The sequence below is a fragment of the Puma concolor genome, chromosome E1 (assembly GCF_028749965.1).
Source record: "Puma concolor isolate L17-30 chromosome E1, mPumCon1.1.hap2, whole genome shotgun sequence".
NCBI lineage: Eukaryota > Metazoa > Chordata > Mammalia > Carnivora > Felidae > Puma > Puma concolor.
Window position 1 is genome coordinate 28,630,815 of NC_141680.1, and position 19,785 is coordinate 28,650,599.

General features: G+C 40.2%; 2 protein-coding genes across 7 annotated transcripts in view; one reads left to right on the plus strand and one right to left on the minus strand.

Annotated features, from left to right (window-relative positions):
• Positions 1–14,533, minus strand: part of RPS6KB1 (ribosomal protein S6 kinase B1) — a 41,800-nt gene extending 27,267 nt beyond the window's left edge. Inside the window, exons 1-4 of one of the 3 annotated variants that reach the window (XM_025915715.2) lie at positions 14,294–14,532; positions 4,405–4,454; positions 3,253–3,373; positions 1,985–2,053 (exon numbers count right to left, since the gene is read on the minus strand). In XM_025915715.2, coding sequence (XP_025771500.1) covers positions 1,985–2,053; positions 3,253–3,373; positions 4,405–4,454; positions 14,294–14,434 — 381 coding nt within the window. In that variant the 5' untranslated portion in view covers positions 14,435–14,532. Of the gene's footprint in view, positions 1–1,984; positions 2,054–3,252; positions 3,374–4,404; positions 4,455–14,293 lie in introns of all 3 variants that reach the window. The other 2 variants (XM_086686790.1, XM_025915716.2) reach the window with 2 other exon arrangements.
• Positions 14,534–14,649: 116 nt separating this feature from the next.
• The window catches only part of TUBD1 (tubulin delta 1), a 34,489-nt gene continuing 29,353 nt past the window's right edge, over positions 14,650–19,785 (plus strand). Inside the window, exons 1-2 of one of the 4 annotated variants that reach the window (XM_086686793.1) lie at positions 14,650–14,752; positions 15,740–15,952. In XM_086686793.1, coding sequence (XP_086542919.1) covers positions 15,781–15,952 — 172 coding nt within the window. In that variant the 5' untranslated portion in view covers positions 14,650–14,752; positions 15,740–15,780. Of the gene's footprint in view, positions 14,753–14,779; positions 14,933–15,739; positions 15,953–19,785 lie in introns of those variants that run through there. The other 3 variants (XM_086686792.1, XM_086686791.1, XM_086686794.1) reach the window with 3 other exon arrangements.

Genomic DNA, 19,785 nt, shown 5'->3' on the forward strand with positions numbered 1-19,785 from the left:
AGGTTCAAAAATCAGAGACAAAAATAAAAAGCAAGAAGGAAAAAAAAAAAAAAGAATCCTTAGAAACTACAGATGGAGGACCAAAAACAGGTAGATTGCTACCACTTGGAAAGGTGTACTCTCCAGAAAAAGTGAAGGATCAGAGTGAAGTGCTAAAGTAAAAACTTGACTTCAGTGAAAGTTTGCATGCTGACAAGGTAAGATCTCCATCTCTTCTCTCTCATCCAGCTCCAGGATGCTTTTTCTAGGCAAAAGAATAGAGGATCTGTCTCAGTACCAACTGACCTACAGACAAATATTTAGAGGTTCTCAGTCAGTTGCCAACCAGCTACACGACTATCCTACACAGATGGAACTTCTGATCAGCTTCTCAGAGTTCTATTCTTAAATATGAACCATCAGTGAAGAACACCAGACATCTAAAGAAGGCCTTTGATATGGAAGAAAAAGACTAAATCAAACTGAAAGAAAACAGAAACTTAGAAAAGAGATACAATACATAGAACAAAAGAACATTTCAAAGAATTATCATTAATACCTTCAGAGGAATAAGAAAAAATACTCTGCTTATTAAAAAAGGATGCTATAAAAAGAAAAAACAGAGCTCTGGGGAACCACAAACATGATAGCTTAAAAAAAAAATCAGTAAAAGGATTAGAAAATAAATTTCTAGAAAAATCTCAGAAAGTAAACAAAAAGACAAAGAAATGGAAAAGGGAAGAAAAACAGATGACAAGTTGAGGAGTTCCAACATCCAACTAACTATAAATCCAAGAAAATGGCAGGGGGTAAATTATCGGAGACTATACAAGAAAATCCCTTAGGGCTAAAGGATTCAACTTTTAAGATTGAAAGAATAAAAATAAATAAAATAAGAAGGATCAAAAGCAAGATAATACATCACTGTAAAAAATGTATAACAGAAATCAAAAGAAAATCTTAGATATCTTTAAGGAAAAATAGACCTCTACAGGAATAATGGGAATCAGTACGGCAAGGGACTCCTCAATAGAAACACTCAAGGCTAGATGGAAATAAAGCAAAATCCTGGATGAAAATGATTTTCAACTTCAAAACCACACCCAATCAAACAACTGTAAGGGTATAAAGAGGGAAATTTTCAAATATGCAATATTTCCCCAAAATTTTACCTTCATGCACCCTCTCTCAGGAAGCCACTAGTAGATGGTCACCAAAGGAGGGAACAACGGCATAAACTAAGAAAAAGGAAGATATGGGATCCAGGAAACAAAGAATCCAACACTGACAGTGCCAAGGGGATTCCAAGGATTTGATCAAAGTCCAGTAACAGCAGCTATGCCTAGAGAGCTACCAATATAGACAGGAACAGGGGAACAGAAGATTCTGATGGAATATCTACAGGAAAATAAATGGAACTGACAGACTACCTAATAAGTGGGACCATAGAACACTGGCTTGAACAGAGTTGTTGGAAGGTATAGAAGACAACAGTAGACTCAGAAAAAATGAAGCAAATAAGAGGATGGGAAGAAGAAGTGAATGAGAGTAGAGTGGAAGTCAATACACAATTCTAAAACTGAAGTGATAGCAGAATATGCTTATTACTTAGAAATATGGAGACCAGAACAAAGAGCCAAGAGAGTTACCTCAGAGGAAAATTAAGAGCTCTCCTTTCCACCCTCACCAAGCAGAAATAAAACAGGAATAACAATAATGAAACATATCTTATATTCTACGAGGACTTATTGTGTTAGAATTACATTTTCTTGACTAAGAATTTTAGGCCAAAATGTGGGTTTTATAGCAATTAAGAATAAAGTTGGTGGGGGGAGGGGGGAACTCCTGCCTGGCTCAGTTGATGGAGCACGCAACTCTTGATCTCAGGGTCATGGAGTTCAACACCCACATTGGCTGTGGAGCATACTTTAAATTAAAAAAAAAAAAAAAAAAGAGAGAGAGACAACAAAGATGGGGGTAGGGGAGAGAGGAGGGAAGGAATCACCTTTTTAAGCACCTTCATGGCAAATATTTTCCCAGTATTTGCTCCTGTTACTTTCCGTACTTGAAAAACCTGGATAAAAAATACAAGTGTTTCTGTGTTATTAAAAGCTAAACTATGCTAGCCACACTCCCTTAATTCCTATTTATAGGAAACAAACAATAGTTTATATTCTTATAAAAATTAGTAACACAAACACACAAAAATGAGCTGAAAGAACAGATTGTATTAAAGATTTAGTAGTGAAATCTCCTCCACAACATGGGGCCGTCCTATTTGGTCTGCTGACATCTGGTGGCAAAGCTGGTCAGTGACCATCCAATGATGAGCACTCTATATAACTTCACACATAAAATCCAAGTTTGCAGAAGCATAATACCAAAATTAAGAATTATAAAATATCTTACAAATTTCTTCCAGGAATGTCTCTGTCCTTGCTTCACATAAAACTTTAATAATAGTTGACAGGAATTACCATTTACCTATTTCTTAACTATATAGCTATATAAAACATCATCATGCAATACCTGAAATGATATGAGACTCTAAGTGCATGTGTTGCACATTCAAGATAATTAGAACACATTAGAATGTGTCCTTAAGCCTAAGAATAAACTACAAATGTCATGCTATGAAAAAATTAACCTACAGAACAGCATAAATAGTTCTTAAACTTAATCCTAACTACTAAAATGGTATCCAAATTCTATCTTTTGATAGAGAATACCTAGGTATAAATTTTCTTGAGCAGAACATGCAAAGGTTAAGGTCATTTATTAGAAAGCCTTGAGCAGAACTATGAAACTAAGAAGTTCTCTTCATTTTTCTTCTCCCTTCTTATATTCTTCAGCTTCCCTAACTATTGCTCCAAATACTGCAAGTCAAAGAACACCAATTCAGATTTAGGTCTCAGTAACAGATAACAATTTAATGTGCCATGCCTGTTGAAAGGAGTGGTTTTTAAAAGGATACTCACAGGGGATACCATTTAACCAAAGGAAGGAAGGAATCTTCTAATAATAGACTTTGCCTGGCATAATTGCCTATTTATTTATGCAACAAATATCGACTGAATGCCTGTTATGTGTCAGTCTTTTATGTGTATGGTGGTAGGAAGAGAACTTCTTTACATCCCTCAAATAAAATCATGTGAAGTGATCATACCCTCTGCTGACAGCTAGCAAACAAAGATTGAAGAGGACTACTGAACCAGGGCGTAACAATTAATCTACCAAAGACAGACAACAGCTCATTTCAAAAATACTTCCTACCTTTCCATAGCCCCCTTTACCAAGTACCCGAAGTAGCTCAAAACATTCTGGTCTGATTTTTTCTGGCCCTCTGTTCACACTAGTTTCCGAAATTTCAAATTTCTCACAATGTTCCATGCCACTGCGGAGAAAAGCAAAATCAAAAGTAAATTCTCAACAAGTTAAATTGTCTTTAATATACTGTAATTGTAATCCAAAGAAGTAAAAAGGAGAAGGCATATAACAGCAAATTTACTACCTGTGCTCTGTAAACTAATGATTCAGTGGCATAGTAGGTCAAGATTACGATGGATTGATAACTGTATATCTATTTGTTTACAGAACGTGCTATTATTTATTTTTGTAAGCATTAAGCACCCTCAAACTAAGATAAATTAGAACAAGTTTATTATATTGACAAAGGAAAAAAGTCTTCTGGTTATTCTTATTTAGTTCATTCAAAATGTCCATGAGATTTAGGTATTATTCAACTTTATTTGGAAACTTCAGAAAATCTGGGAACTTTCTAAAAGTACCCAATTAGCTCAAGTCTCTTTGCTACAGAAAAATTCTTGCTAATAAAATGTATCCATGCATCTTTCCATATCTACTATTAGCTTGATTTAAAGACTCTAACACTGGCATTTATTTTGTCACTTAAATGCTTTTTACATGAGTGATCTCAGTCTCCCCTCCAACCTATGGGTACAGAGCAGATTAATCTGTTCTGTATTAACCACAGTCACCTAAAAGACCTTGCCTAAAATGACTTCTGAGATTACACAAATCATTTTATAAATGATATTACAAGCAAAATAAGAGCATTTGACTTTGGAAGACATTTATAAAAATTTGATTTTTTAGTAAGAAAAAAAATCTCTATTGAACTAATAATAATTCCTAACCCACTCAGACTCATATTCAGTATACTGTAAGTCAGAATGAATACCTTTTCCTCAAAATCTATATATGATCTCAAAACACTAGATATGTTACTATATTGGTGCTAAACTCAATAAACCAAGTGCACGTGTGTGTATATATATATCTATATATACATGAATAGATAATTAAGAACAGGTTATTGCAATCACAGGATGGTTTACAAACCAGAGCTGATAAAATCTACTTGTAAGAAAGGCAGCACAAGAAAATCTTTTCACATAAACTTACAGTTCATATGGTCCAACTCCCCCATGGTCCATGCTTTCATTTAACTGACCCTGAAAAATATGTTAAAGTTTTAAAAATAAATTATCTCATAAACATAAAATCAAAATACTTAACGCTTCAGGGGTGGCTGGGTGGCTCAGTCAGTTGAGTGTCTGACTTCAGCTCAGGTCATGATCTCACAGCTTATGGGTTCGAGCCCCATGTAGGGGTCTGTGCTGACAGCTCAGAGCCTGGAGCCTGCTTCGGAGTCTGTGTGTCTGTCTCTCTGCCCCTCCCTGCTCACACTCTCTCTCTCTCTCTCTCACAAAATATAAATAAACATTAAAAAAAATTAAAAAAAAAAAAAAACTTAACGCTTCACCCTACTACTAAAGAAGAATTAATGAAATAAACCAGCTTAAAAATTCTCAGTACTTTAATAACAGGCAAATGTGATGAATAAAATATGGTTCACAAGAATATGGGGACTTCACTTTTAATTTTCTATGACAACTAAGCTACAGATGCTACTTATCAATGATCTACAAACAAAACCAGGTGATTGTTCCTTTAAAAATTACATATATTGGGGCACCTGGGTGGCTCAGTCCGTTGGGCATCCAACTTCAGTTCAGGTCATGATCTCACAGTCTAGGAGTTCAAGCCCCACACTGGGCTCTGTGCTGACAGCTCAGAGCCTGAAACCTGCTTCAGATTCTGTCTCCCTCTCTCTCTGCCCTCCCCAGCTTACACTCTGTCTCTTCTCTCTCTCTCTCAAAAATCAATAAACATTAAAATTTTTTTTAAAAAATACATTTATTCAGAGGCGCTTGGATGGCTCATTTGGTTAAGCGTCTGACTCTTGATTTCAGCTCTGGTCGTGAGCTTACGGTTCTTGAGTTCAAGTCCCACATCAGGCTCCATGCTGACAGTGCGGAGCCTGCCTGGGATTCTCTTCCTCCCTCTCTCTCTGCCCCTCCCCAGCTCCTGCTCTCTCTCATGCACACAAGCTCGCTCACACTCTCTCTCAAAATAAATAAACTTAAAAAAATTATTTATTCAAAAAATACATTTTGTGTATTATAAAACTAAAGCACCACATTCTGAGTTACTAGATCAAACAATTTACACCAAGTGGTACTCTGATATGCTTCTGAAGCACAAAAACTAACACAATGTTATAAGCCTTATGTAACTACAACCTAACTAAGCCTAAGGCAACCACAACCAGTCCACAATATTGTAGTGTATGATGTGGCTGACCAAAGCAAAATAATTAAGCACTACCCTCAAATTGTCAGGAGTCATGTTGGCCAAATATTCATTCTAACCATAGTATAAAGGAATGCAAAATTTAACTAACCTTCTGTACACTAACAATGAACAATTCAAAAATGAAATTAAGATAACTCTGTTCAGGGGCACCTGGGTGGCTCAGTCAGATAAGCATCCGACTTCGGCTCACGTCATGATCTCGTGGTTCATGAGTTCAAGCCCCATGCTGGGCTCTGTAATGACAGCTCAGAGCCTGGAGCCTGCTTTGGATTCTGTGTCTCCTTCTCTCTCTCTGCCCCTCCCCTGCTCACGCTCTGTCTCTCTTTCTCAAAAATGAATAAACTTAAAAAAAAATTTTTTTACTAAAAGATAACTCTTCAGAATAGTCAAGAATAAAATAGCATCAATTAGAAAAAATTTATCAAAAGAAGTGTAAGACTTGTACATTTGATAACTACAAAGCATTGCTGAAAAAAATTAAAGAAGGGAGCCTGGGTGGCTCAGTCAGTTAGGCGTCCAGATCTTGATCTCAGGGCCATGACTTCAAGCCCTATGTTGGGCTCCATGCTGGGCGTGGAGGCTACTTAAAAAAAAAAAAAAAAAAAAATTAAATACCTAACTAAACAAAAGACACTCCATGTTCATGGATCTGATGACTTAATATTGTTTAAGATAGTTATACTAACCAAACTGGTCTACAGATTCAACTCAATACTATCAAAATCCCAGGTTCCTTTCTTACAGAAATTAACAAGCTGATCCTAAAATTCATACAGAAATGCAAAGGACCCAAAGTAGCCAAAACAATCTTGAAAAAGGAGAACAAACTGGAGAGCTGACATTTCCTGATTTTAAAATGTACTATAAGGGTGCCTGGGTGGCTCAGCCAGTTGAGTGTCCAACTTCAGCTCAGATCATGGTCTCACAGCTCATGGGTTCGAGCTCTGAGTCAGGCTCTGTGCTGACAGCTCAAACACTGGAGCTGTTTTCAGATTCTGTGTCTCCCTCTCTCTCTGCCCCTACCCCCACGCACGTGCTCTCTTTCTCTCCCCCTCCTTCCCTCAAAAATAAATAAACATAAAAATGTACTACAAAGCAACAGCACCTAAGACAATGTGGTACTGAGATAAGGACAGATCTATAAATCAATAAAATAGAATTCAGAGCCCAAAAATAAACTCTTACATCTATGGTCAACCAATTTTTTACAAAGATGCCAAAAAAATTCAATAGAAAAGGGACAGTCTTCCAATAAATGGTACTGGGACATTTGGATATCCACATGAGAAAAAATTACTTTGGACCCCTACTTCACACCATACTTCCCCATACTAAAAAGTTAACTGAAAATTGATCACAGGTCTAAATGTAAGAGCTAGAACTATAAAACTCTTAAAAGACACCTAGGATGGAATGAATCTTCATAATCTTGAGGTAGGAGATGATTTCTTAAGACACATCACCAAAAGCACAAACAATTAAAGAAAAAAATCAATAAATTGGACTTATTCAAAATTTAAAGCTTTTGCACTTCAAAAGGCAAAACCCACAGAATAAGAATATATGAAGGGGCACTTGGGTGGCCCAGTCCATTAAGTGTCTGACTTGATTTCAGCACAGATTATGATCTCACAGCTGGCCCTGTGTCAGGCCTTGAGCTGACAGTGCAGAGCCTGCTTGGGATTCTCTCTCTCCCTCCCTCTCTCTGCCCACCCCCCTGCATGCGTGTGTACATGAGTGCTTGCTCTCAAAATAAATATTTTATTATTTTTTTAATGTTTATTCCATTTTTGAGAGACAGAGAGAGATAGAGCAGGGGAGGAGCAGAGAAAGAGAGCGAGAGAGAGAGAGAGAGAGAGACATAGAATCTGAAGCAGGCTCCAGGCTTCCAGCTGTCAGCACAGAGCCTGACGTGGGGCTCGAACCCATGAACTGTGAGATCATGATCAGTGAGCCAAAGTCAGACACTCAAACAATTGAGACACCCAGGTGCCCCATAAATAAACATTTTTTAAAAAGAATATATGAAAACTTCTGTAACTCAAAATTTAAAACAACCTAATTCAAAAAAAATCATTTAGAATTTGCATAGGTATATCTCCAAAGAAGATACACAAATGGTCAATAAGCACATGAAAAGATGTTCAACATCATCTGCCATTAAAGAAATGCAAACGTAAACCAAAATTATGCTGAAATACCCCTTCATATCCACTAGGATGGCTATAATTAAAAAGACAGAAAAACAAATTTGGCAAGGAAGTAGAGAAACTGGAACACTTGTACACTGCTGGTGGGGAATGTAAAATGGTACAACCACCTAAACAGTTTGGCAGTTTAGGGGTGCCTGAGTGGCTCAGTTGGTGAAGCAACCGACTCTTGATTTTGGCTCAGGTCATGATCTCATGGTAGTGAGAATGAGCCACGTGTCAGGCTCTGTGCTAACAGCGCAGAGTCTGCTTGGGATTCTCTCTCCCTCACTCTGTCCTTCCCCCAGGTGCAAGCGTGGTCTCTCTCTAAATAAATAAACTTTAAAAAAGTTTGGCAGTTTCTTCAAAAATTAAACATAGACTTACCATACGACACAGCCAATCTACTCCTAGGTATCCATCAATAAAAATAAAAATACATGTTCCACAAAGACTTGGGCACAACTGTTCATAGCAGCACTATTCGCAACAGCCAAAAAATGGGAACAACTCCAATGAACACCAACTGGTGAAGTGATAAATAAAATGTGCTTGATACACAGAATGGAATACTGTTTGGCCGTACGTATATATATACTATGACATGGATGATTTTCAAAAACATTAAGTGAAAGAAGCCAGACACAAAACTCTACATACTGTATGATTCCATTTATACAGAATGTCCAGAAAAGGCAAATTTATAGAGATGGGAAATAGACCAGTGGTTGCCTAGGGACAGAGGTGGCAATAAGGAGTGACTAGTTTCTTTCAAGGGTGATAGAAAAAATGTTCTAAAACTAAATTGTGTGATAGTTGTACAGCTCTGTAAATATACTAAAAGTCACAGAATTGTTATAAAAATAACTTTGCAGAATTCAGTTATTAATATTATAAAACATAGCTTTAAAATGAGTATTCTTGAATATAGTCTGGTTATGAGTCTTTCAATATATACAAAAGGGCATAACTTAATTGGGCTCTCAAAAATGCTAAGTTTTTGTAAATGTTGAATCACTAAATTGTACACCTAAAACTAGTATTACACTGTAGGTTAACTAACTGGAATTAAAATAAAAAACTTTTAAAAAATGGTAAGATTTGAAGTTTTTATTTATAATTTTAGAACAATTCAAAAAATATTTAAGTGAACACATCTTTCTTCAAAGGTACCATTCAGTACAAACTACACATAGAAAACTGATAGTATTCTTAAACAAGGGATGTTTAAATGCCCCCTAAAGCGCAAATTTCAGTGGAAATTTGCTCATGGTGTGAGCAAGTCAGAATGAAGTCTAACACTAGGGATGTATGTTTCAGTATTCAACTGAGGCAAATGGATAGGTCAGTATCAAGGGAAAAAAATTCTTGCAGTTTCAACTTGATAGTTTCTTCTTGGGGGGGAAGGGTAGGGGTAGTTATGCTTAAAGGTTTTTTGGTTGTTGTGTTTTTGGTTTTTGGTTTTTTTTTTTTTTTTTTTGGTCTCTGGTACTTCACATAGTCACCCACGATGGCTTCACTTTAAAGACAAAAGACTAACTTCTCTCACATGTGATAAAACTGGTAATATATAATTGTTTTTACTTTAATGTTAGTTTTACTTAATTTTAAATTAAAGACCACAGAGTAGTTAACATTAAACCATGACTTTGAAGCCTCCTAGAAGGATATGCCCTGTGGCTATGTTTCATTTCCGGAGCCAGCCAGGCCTGTATTACCACCTGCATCTGTGTTTATAACTTCCTACCGTTACCTTCTGGAGAAGTATTTGAGGCACAATGCTTTTCTGCTACTCAACATTACCTTTAGAAAAGTCTTAGATCAGAAGTATCAGGTTAACACTATGTAATATTTACTGACAACTCTCTTTCATAGGAAACTCTTTGGATTTTTTTAAGCTTTATGACCCATCCAATGCTTTTTTTGTGTGCCACTATGATTGACAAAGTGAATCCTGCTCATCTAAGGTACTATACATGATTCAAACCAGACCACCAGAATATTTCCACAGTTTTAAATTAAAATTGTATATAAATTCAAGTTAATATGCCTAAAATCCCAATGAAAACGAGCACATTTTATAAAAATGTAAATAAATTGTAACAGAATGGGTGAAATATCCTCAATCCAGTTATTCATTATACTGTTTATCCACTTGCTTGTTTGTTCACAGACATTTCCTTATAAAATAAGATTCAGTCATTAAAATGAGTTGGAAGAAAAGGAATAAACCTTGCTCAAAATCTTCAGCTACTTAAAAGTGCTCCATGGGACTCCCGGGTGGCTCGGTCAGTTAAGTGTCCAACTCTTGATCTTGGGTCAGGTCATGATCTCATGTTTCCTGAGATCGAGCCCTGTGTCAGGCTCCACGGTGTCAGTGCAGGACCTGCTTGGGTTTCTCTCTCTCCCTCTCCTTCTGCTCTTCCCAAAATCATATGCATGCAAGTGTGCACTCTCTCTCAAAATAAATAAATATGAAAAAATTTAGAAAAATAAAAATACTTTATAGAACCTATTACAATGCAAGATAAGAACTGATGAGATATTATTCTGTAATTTTTCATAGCTGCAAATATTTGCAATAGCAGTTTGTTCTCAAAGCACTAAAAATTTTTTGCTCACTAAAAATCTGATATCCCAACCTGAAACTCATGCAGTCTCTGTGACTACTTCAAATTTTGAATTAGTAGAGTAAAAGTTAAGGATTAGACTTTTCTATTACTCTTTTAACTTTGTGTCTCCACAGAAAACAGGTTTCCAACATTTTCATAACCTAATGAAAATCTCTAGAGAAAAACTTTCCCTTAGTTTCAACTCACTCTCTCCAAATTATACCATCACCAGTGAAAAACAGACAAACAAAAAAGACCCAAATCCACCTATCCTCCTCCCAAAAAACCTTCTCACCCACTGCTTTTTAACATAGTCCTTTGAGGTATTCAGAGTCTTTTTCTAGTTAGGTAACGGATATTCAGCTTTATCCATAAATGCATTCATTTACTCGCCTCATCCTTTACACACTGAAGAAATTAACTACGCTGTGTAAATACATAGGTTTCCTAATACAAATTCACTGTAATACATCTAAAAAGGCATACATGTCTAAATAGGACCAATAATTTAAAAAAATACTACAATTTCAAAAATGCACCTCTAGTATAACTGCATTTATTAAATCTCTAAGCATAGATGAGGATAAACTTCAATGTTTGGTTCCTTGGCAACGAGTAACACTGACAAGCTATATATCCATGAACCACCTAACTGCTTAATATGCCAGAATATTTTAAGAGGACAGTAGTTTATACACTTGATCTCACATAATCCTCATTTTACAGAAAAAAAAGTGTCAGAGAGCTTAAGCAATTTATTCTAGGTCACACAGTCAGTGACAAGGCCTGGAGGGATGTGAATTAACTTCTGACACACTGCAAAGAGGTACATTATGAAAAAGACTAGTAAATGCAATGAAGCCATGCAATGAAGCTTGCAAGCTGAAAGGAGTCAGAAGATACTACCAGTAGTTACCAATGTGGCCTTGTGTAACCACCTCTCTAGTTTATGCCTCAGTTTCCTTACTATGAAATGAAGAAGTGAGGCTACTGTGTTACGAACCAATGTTTTAAAAGTTTGTGTACTAAAGGTAGTAAATTCACAAATGGCCAGATTTTCTAAGAATCTAAACTTCTTTCATTTTTCAGAATTTGTAAATTTGGGGGCACCTGGATGGTTCAGTCAGTTAAGTGTCCCACTTTGGCTCAGGTCACGATCTCACAGTTTGTGGATTTGAGCCCCGTGTCAGGCTCTGCACTGACAGGTCAGAGCCTGGAGCCTGCTTTGGATTGTGTCTCCCTCTCTCTCTGCCCCTCCCCGGCTCATGCTCATGTTCCCACAAGCTCTCTCTCTCTCTCAAAAATAAACATTAAAAAAAGGGGGGGGCGCCTGGGTGGGTCAACTGGTTAAGCATCCAACTTCGGCTCAGGTCATGATCTCATGGTTCGTAGGTTCGAGTCCCACACTGGGCTCTGTGCTGACAGCTCAGAGCCTGGAGCCTGCTTCGGATTCTGTGTCTCCCTCTCTCTCTGCCCCTTCCATGCTCATGCTCTGTCTCTGTCTCAAAAATAAATAAAACATTTTTTAAAAATTTAAAAAAAAGCTAACTTTAACTCCATAGGCAAATGTATTAAAAGGACAACTTTCTTTTTTTTTTTTTTTAATTTTTTTTTTTTTCCAACGTTTTATTTATTTTTGGGACAGAGAGAGACAGAGCATGAACGGGGGAGGGGCAGAGAGAGCGGGAGACACAGAATCGGAAACAGGCTCCAGGCTCTGAGCCATCAGCCCAGAGCCCGACGCGGGGCTCGAACTCACGGACCGCGAGATCGTGACCTGGCTGAAGTCGGACGCTTAACCGACTGCGCCACCCAGGCACCCCTAATTTTTTTTTTTTTTTAACGTTTATTTATTTTTGAGACAGAGAGAGACAGAGCATGAACGGGGGAGGGGCAGAGAGAGAGGGAGACACAGAATCGGAAGCAGGCTCCAGGCTCTGAGCCATCAGCCCAGAGCCTGACGCGGGGCTCGAACTCACGGGCTGTGAGATCGTGACCTGAGCCGAAGTCGGACGCTCAGCCAACTGAGCCACCCAGGCGCCCCAAAAGGACAACTTTCAATACCCACCTTATAAACTGTGTGATTTTTATTTAGACTCATTTGATTATGAAAAGAACAATATATTTTAGCCCACTTAGTTTCTTAAGATGTTCAAAATTGTTTATGTATAACATCCCAATGTTTTTGGCAACCAGTAAGGTACAACTTACTTTCCAGAAGAGGAAAATCAGGTGAAAAATAGGGAAGCCACTTATATAGTTAGAGCAAACATCTGACACCAGTGGTTAACTCATGTACTGATATAGACAGTGGGATTTAGAATTTAAATTATCATGAGGTTATCACTGATGATCATTTGCCCAGAATAAGTGATTTAGCATGACAACAGTATTTTTGAACATCAAGTGCAATGTGTGATCTTTCAATAAATTTATCTTGAAAAAAAGAATGACATTACACAAAGAATAACAAACTAATAGGGTGCCTGGGTGGCTCCGTCAGTTAAGTAACCAGATTCTTGATTTCAGCTCAGGTCATGATCTAGCCATTTGAGTTTGAGCCCCCTGTCCAGCTCCAAGCTGACAGTGTGGAGCCTGCTTGGGATTCTCTCTCTCAAAATAAACTTAAAAACAAACAAACAAACAAACAAACAAACTATTAAGACAGCAAAGGTAGGGGCGCCTGGGTGGCGCAGTCGGTTAAGCGTCCGACTTCAGCCAGGTCACGATCTCGCGGTCTGGGAGTTCGAGCCCCGCGTCGGGCTCTGGGCTGATGGCTCAGAGCCTGGAGCCTGTTTCCGATTCTGTGTCTCCCTCTCTCTCTGCCCCTCCCCCGTTCATGCTCTGTCTCTCTCTGTCCCAAAAATAAATAAACGTTGAAAAAAAATTTAAAAAAAAAAAAAAAAAAAAAAGACAGCAAAGGTAAAAGCAAGCTATGCATTAGGAAAATTCTAAATTTAGTACCCTAAATTACAGCAAGGAAAGCCCTCACACCACCATTCACAAGTCTCAGTTCAAGCAATTTATTTTTGGCAAACCAAATCACAGCTGTCAACGCTGGGTTTTTTCCACCCCAAAATTACACGAAGTATTCTGAAAAAATGTAGACATCTTCAACTAGGGTAAAAGTTACAAATGCCGTGTGTCGTTAGAGATGTTTTAAAAAAAAAAAAAAGTCACACGGAAATGGGGGTGGGGGGGTTAAAAAAAAAAAGCAAACAGACAAACCCTGGAAGATGCAGCAGAGCCCCCTTGCTCCCGAAATAAAACTCCTGGTGGCTGTAACAGCAGCGGCAGCGCTACTCCCGACAGAAGTTTTCAGCTGTCACTTCTAACAGCTGAGCGCTTCCTAGGAGAGAGCGACAGGCCGAGAAGAGAGGTGGTTGTGGGAGGTCTCAAGATTTTAATACTTGAAATTTACAGTCGAAGGAAAACCCTTCCGCACTTCACCTGCACTTACGGGACACCCAGTAAGCGAACACCCCTTCCCCCCAACATGCGCTTACACCACTCGCGCCCCGCCACATTCAAGTTCAACAGCTCAAGGAATTGACCACGCGCCCTTTTCGTTCACTCCAGAAACAGACTGCTCCGGGCTGCGCTGATTAGGAGCTATGGGCGCGACCTGCACCTGCGAGTCCTGGAACGGCCTCACACCTAGGACCAGATCCACCCCGCCCGTTCCCCTGTCTCGTACAGCGCGGCGCCTGTGCTCCTCCAAGAGACTACTCGCGCCCCCTCGGGTCTCCGCGCTCTCGGAAGCGCCAGGCTTCCAGGGCCCGCGCCGCCGCCCTGGCCCTGTCACCTCGGGCCCCCCGGGACCCCGGGCCTCACCCCCTCCTCCAGCTCATCCTCAGAGCCCGCGTCCTCTGGCTGGTCCAGGTCTATGTCAAACACTCCTGCCATGTCCTCAGCTTCCCTGTCTCGGAAGTCCGGCGCTGGGTAAAAGCCGTCCCGCCTCCGTCGTCGCCTCATGGGCCCGGACCCGCCGCAACCACCGCCGCTGCTGCCGCCATCACCGGCTGCTTGGGCTTAGTGCGTCTGCGCTTAGGCCCTAGACTGGCTCCTCAAGTTCAGCTCTAGAGCATGCGTACAGAGTTCTATGAAGCCGAACTGTGGGCAACGAACATGCGTAGAGCTTTCTCCTGGAGCCAGGTACTGGCAGAAGCATGCGCAGAACCCCAGCCGAAGCCTCTTATGGTAGCTAGGCCATGCGCATTGTGTGCTAAAGCCTTTGATGGACAAGGAGCATGCGTACCATGTCTGAAGTTGATAAATTGAAATTGAACATGCGTAATTAACCTCTGAATACCGGGGGAGGGGGGAGGAACCTACAACAAAACTCTTGGTTTATGAACATGCGCATTCGTTCTCCGTAGCTTTTTTTGGTATTGAAAGGGAGCATGCGCATAATGACGGGATTGGCCCTCTGAAGTTTGAACAGGACCAAAACGGCTGGTTCTGGGTCTGTCAGTGAGTGGGGTTTATGGGGAACTCCTGGAGCTAGTGGGGAAAGGGAGAGCCTTGGTTTGCTATTCTAGTTCAGTGGCCTTGCGAAAATCACATAACTTTTCAAAGCCTCGGTTTCCTTATCTGTAAAATGAGAATAATGATACCTAGTTTGCAGGGTTATTTGAAAATTTACAAGTACAGTTTGGCTAGAAAGCCACTGTTCGTTCTAGTGCTGCACAGACCTGGTGTGAGGTCTTTACCAAAAATTGTCTTTTCATTGTTAAAAATAGAGAAGACTTATTCCCTTATTTCCTCTGGTTCTGTCTTTCCAAGCTTAGTATTCCTTGCTGTCTACCTGAGCTAAACTCTTCTAAGTGTTATTGTCATTACCAGGCCAGAAGGTGATTGGTAGAGAAAGAAAGTCATTATGTAGAAGAGAGAAAATTAATGTTAATTAAATGTACAATTGTTGAGCTAGCTTCTGCATTCTGTGTGTTCCTGTAGTGTGAAGTATATACTAGGAATTCCTTCAACTAGCATTCATTTTATTTTGTTTTGTTTTAAATGCATGCTTAGGGAAATAGTGAATACAAATCAGATTTCAGAAACTATTGAGCTGTCTGAATGCATTTGGGTACAGTAAATTCCAAATCCCGAAACTGTGTGTAGAAAGAGAACAACTTCCTTGAATGATTAAGCTGTTTCATCTATAACACCATATACATGGCATTTTAAAATTATACTTTTATTGATGTGTATTAATACATATGACATTCCTTATTTATTAGTAATGTAGTGGTTCTCAAAGCCTATATTTTTCTATTGCAGGTTGCTCACTTTTTTGAAGGAGGCCTAGTTTGCATCTCAGCATGTCAATAGTAACAGTGCAACTTGGTCAGTGTGGCAATCAAATTGGTTTTGAAGTATTTGATGCTCTATATAGTGACTCACACTGTCCCCAGGGACTCTGCTCTAAAAGAGAGAATGAGGTGTATCAAGCATCTTGCAAAGAAAGATTCTTCAGTGAAGAGGAAAATGGAGGTATGTGTGGTCAGTCTATCCATTGTCCTCTCCTTTTCTCTGACATAACCAACCTCTTCAAGGCCAAGTCCTCCATGTGGTATCTGAATCCCGTCTCTTTTCATGACTTTGCTGTCAGCACTTTGTGTCTGTGTTAACAACCTTTGCCTCTCCAGTGGCATCTTCCCTCGGCACATGAGCATGCTCAGATCTCACCAATCTACAACCAACCAAACAACTTATGACTATAGCTTTTTTTCTTTTTTCAAGATTTATTCCCTTTTGGGTGTGGGCACTGTGGGGTGGTACAGAAAGTACAGAGAATTTGGAATTTCATTTGGAATGAAAAAACATTTTTTTTCAATAAACTCTACCCCCAACATGGGGCTGGAACTCACAACTCCAAGATCAAGCATCACATGCTCTACCGACTGAGCCAGCCAGACGCCCCAGTTTTTTTCCTTCTTATGTCTTTACCTTCTCAATCTCCTAATCACTAGATCCAGTGACTGTTTTTCTTTTCTTAATTCACTTAACTTTTCTCCTGGATTTTATTCCATTAACTATAAAATTCTCTTCTTGAAACTCCTTCTCCTTAGTCTCTGAACTTTTTTTTTCTCCAGTGGTTGCATCTCTGGCTCCCTCTCCTCTGTCCTCACTTACATAGCTCTCTCTGGGCCATTTCAGTTACTGTTGTAATTTGCTACTTCTTTGACACTAGTGACTCTCAAATCTAGCCTAGCCTCTCTTTTTTTTGCTTTAAACATTTTTTTAATGTTTATTTATTTTTGAGAGAGACAGAGACAGAATACGAGTGGGTTAGGGGCAGAGAGAGAGGGAGACACAGAATCTGAAGCAGACTCCAGGCTCTGAGCTGTCGGTACAGAGGCCAACGTGGGGCTCAAACCCACAAGCTATGAGATCATGACCTGAGCTGAAGTTGAACGCTCAACCAACTAAGCCACCCAGGTGCCCCATCTAGCCTCTCTTTTAAGCTGCAGACTGATTAGTGGACATCTCCACCTGCATCCCCCTGTGTACCTCAAACTGAGCATCTCCATATGCTAGGGTGTTTGTTATCTTTCCTTTAGAACTTGGGCTCTGATTGCCCACATACTATCAAACATAACCATCTGCTTAATTTACCTCCTACATATATCTCTTCTCCCCTTTCCGTCTTCACTGTCATTGGCTTAGTTCTGGCTCTTGTCCTCTCTCACCTGGACTGTCACCTGGACTGTTTCAAGACATTCCTTCTAGTTTCCCTGCCTTCACTTTTGTGTCTATCATATCTATTCTCCAGACTGCTGTATTTATTTGTTATTTTAGAGAGAGTGTGAGTGGAGGAGAGGGGCAGACCGAGAGAGAGAATCATTTTTTTAATATTTGTTTATTTTTGAGAGATAGAGAGACCGAGCACAAGCAGGGGAGGGGCAGAGAGTAAAGGAGACACAAAATCTGAAGCAGGCTCCAGGCTCTGAGCTGTCAGCACAGAGCCTGATGCAGGGCTTGGACTCGTGAACCGAGGTCATGACCTTAGCCAAGTTCAGATGCTTAACTGACTGAGCTACCCAGATGCCCCTAGAGAGAGAGAATCTTAAGCACGCTCAGCACGGAGCCTGATACAGGACTCAATCCCATGACCTTGGGATCATGACCTGAGCTTAAATCAAGAGTTGGACACTCAATTGACTGACCCCCCTCGGCGCCCCCACACTACTGTATTTAAAAAGTCATCTGACAAGGGGCGCCCAGGTGGCTCAGCCTGTTAAGCATCTGACTTCAGCTCAGGTCATGATCTCACAGTTTGTGAGTTCTAGCCCCACATTGGGTTCTCTGCTGTCAGTACAGAGCCCACTTTGGATCCTCTGTCTCCCCTCTCTCTCTCTCTCCCCCTCCCCCACTCCTCTCTCTCTCTCTCTCTCTCTCTCTCTGTCTCAAAAATAAGCAATCATTAAAAGAAAAGCCAATCACCTGACAGGACAACTGGCTGGCTCAGTTGGTATAGCATGTGACTCTTGATCTCAGGGTTATGAGGTCAAGCTCCACATTGGGTGTAGAGATTACTTAAAAAATAAATAAAAGGGGCACCCAGTGGCTCATTCAATTGAGCATCCGACTTCAGCTTAGGTCATGATCTCGCAGTCTGTGAGTTCAAGCCCCGTGTCGAGCTGTGTGCTGACAGCTCAGAGCCTGGAGCCTGCTTCAGATTCTGTGTCTCCCTCTCTCTCTGCCCCTCCCCTGCTCATGCTCTGTCTTTCTCTCTGTCAAAAATAAATAAACATTAAAAAAAATTTTTTTAATAAATAAAAATAAAAAATAAATAAAAATAGGGGCACCTGGATGGCTCAGTCGGTTGAGTGTTTGACTTCAACTCAGGTCATGATCTCACAGCTTTTGGGTTCAAGCCCTGCGTCAGGCTCTGTGCTGACAGCTCAGAGCCTGGAGCCTGTTTCAGATTCTGTGTCTCCCTCTCTCTGCCCCTCCCCTGCTTGTGCATGCTCTCTCTCTCTCTCTCTCTCTTTCTCTCTCTCATTAAACATTAAAAAAATTTTTTTAATAAATAAAAATAGAATAAAAAGTCATCCGACTATTCCTCATCTGCTTGAACATTTTCAGCAGTTTCACATTACCTTAAAAATAAATTTCTGGCTCAGAGCCTGGAGCCTGCTTCCGATTCTGTGTCTCCCTCTCTCTCTGCCACTCCCCCGTTCATGCTCTGTCTCTCTGTCTCAAAAATAAATAAAACGTTAAAAAAAATTTTAACAAAAAAAAAAAAAAAAAAGGGGGGGCGCCTGGGTGGCTTAGTCGGTTAAGTGGCCGACTTCAGCTCAGGTCACGATCTCGCGGTCCGTGAGTTCGAGCCCCGCATCAGGCTCTGGGCTGATGGCTCAGAGCCTGGAGCCTGCTTCCGATTCTGTGTCTCCCTCTCTCTCTGCCACTCCCCCGTTCATGCTCTGTCTCTCTGTCTCAAAAATAAATAAAACGTTAAAAAAAATTTTAACAAAAATAAATTTCAAGTTGGGGGCCTGGGTGGCTCAGTTGGTTAAGCATCTGACTTTGGCTCAGGTCATGATCTCACAGTTCGTGAGTCTGAGCCCTGCATCAGGCTCTGTGCTGACAGCTCAGAGCATGGAGCCTGCTTGGATTCTGTGTCTCCCTCTCTCTCTGCCCCTCCCCCTGCCTCTCTCTCTCTCTCTCTCTCTTTCTTTCTCTCTCTGTCTCAAAAATAAACATTAAAAAAATTTTTTAAAAAAAAGATAAATTTCAATGTTTTTAGCACTGCATACCAGGACTTCCAAGATCTGAGCCTGCCTACTTTCCATCTCCATCCATTACTTCCTCCACCCCTTCCTCCATCTTGTGCTTCAACAATCCTGAGCTGCTTATTGTGCCCATGGTATTTTATATCTCTGAATGTGCTACTCTTAGTGTGGATTCGTCATGAGTCATTATCATGTCATGCTGTGATTAAGTTTTATCTCTCCCACTAGTCCTTCTAGGGCCAGATTGATGTTGTCTTCATCTCTGTGTTACCAGCACAGTACATGGCACATTGTAAGCTCTCAACAGATGTTTGTAGACCTGACCCAGTGATCATTTTAGCCCACACTGATTCATCCTGCTTAACAGAATGCTAGCATTATGAGGTGCCTGGGTGGCTCAGTCGGTTACGAGACGGACTTCAGCTCAGGTCATGATCTCATGGTTGTGGATTTGAGCCCCATGTTGGGCTCTGTACTGATAGCTCAGAGCCTGGAGTCTGCTTCGGATTCTGTGTCTCCCTCTCTCTCTGCCCCTTTCCCTCATGCTCTGTCTCTCTCTCTCTCTCAAAAACAAGTAAACATTAAAAA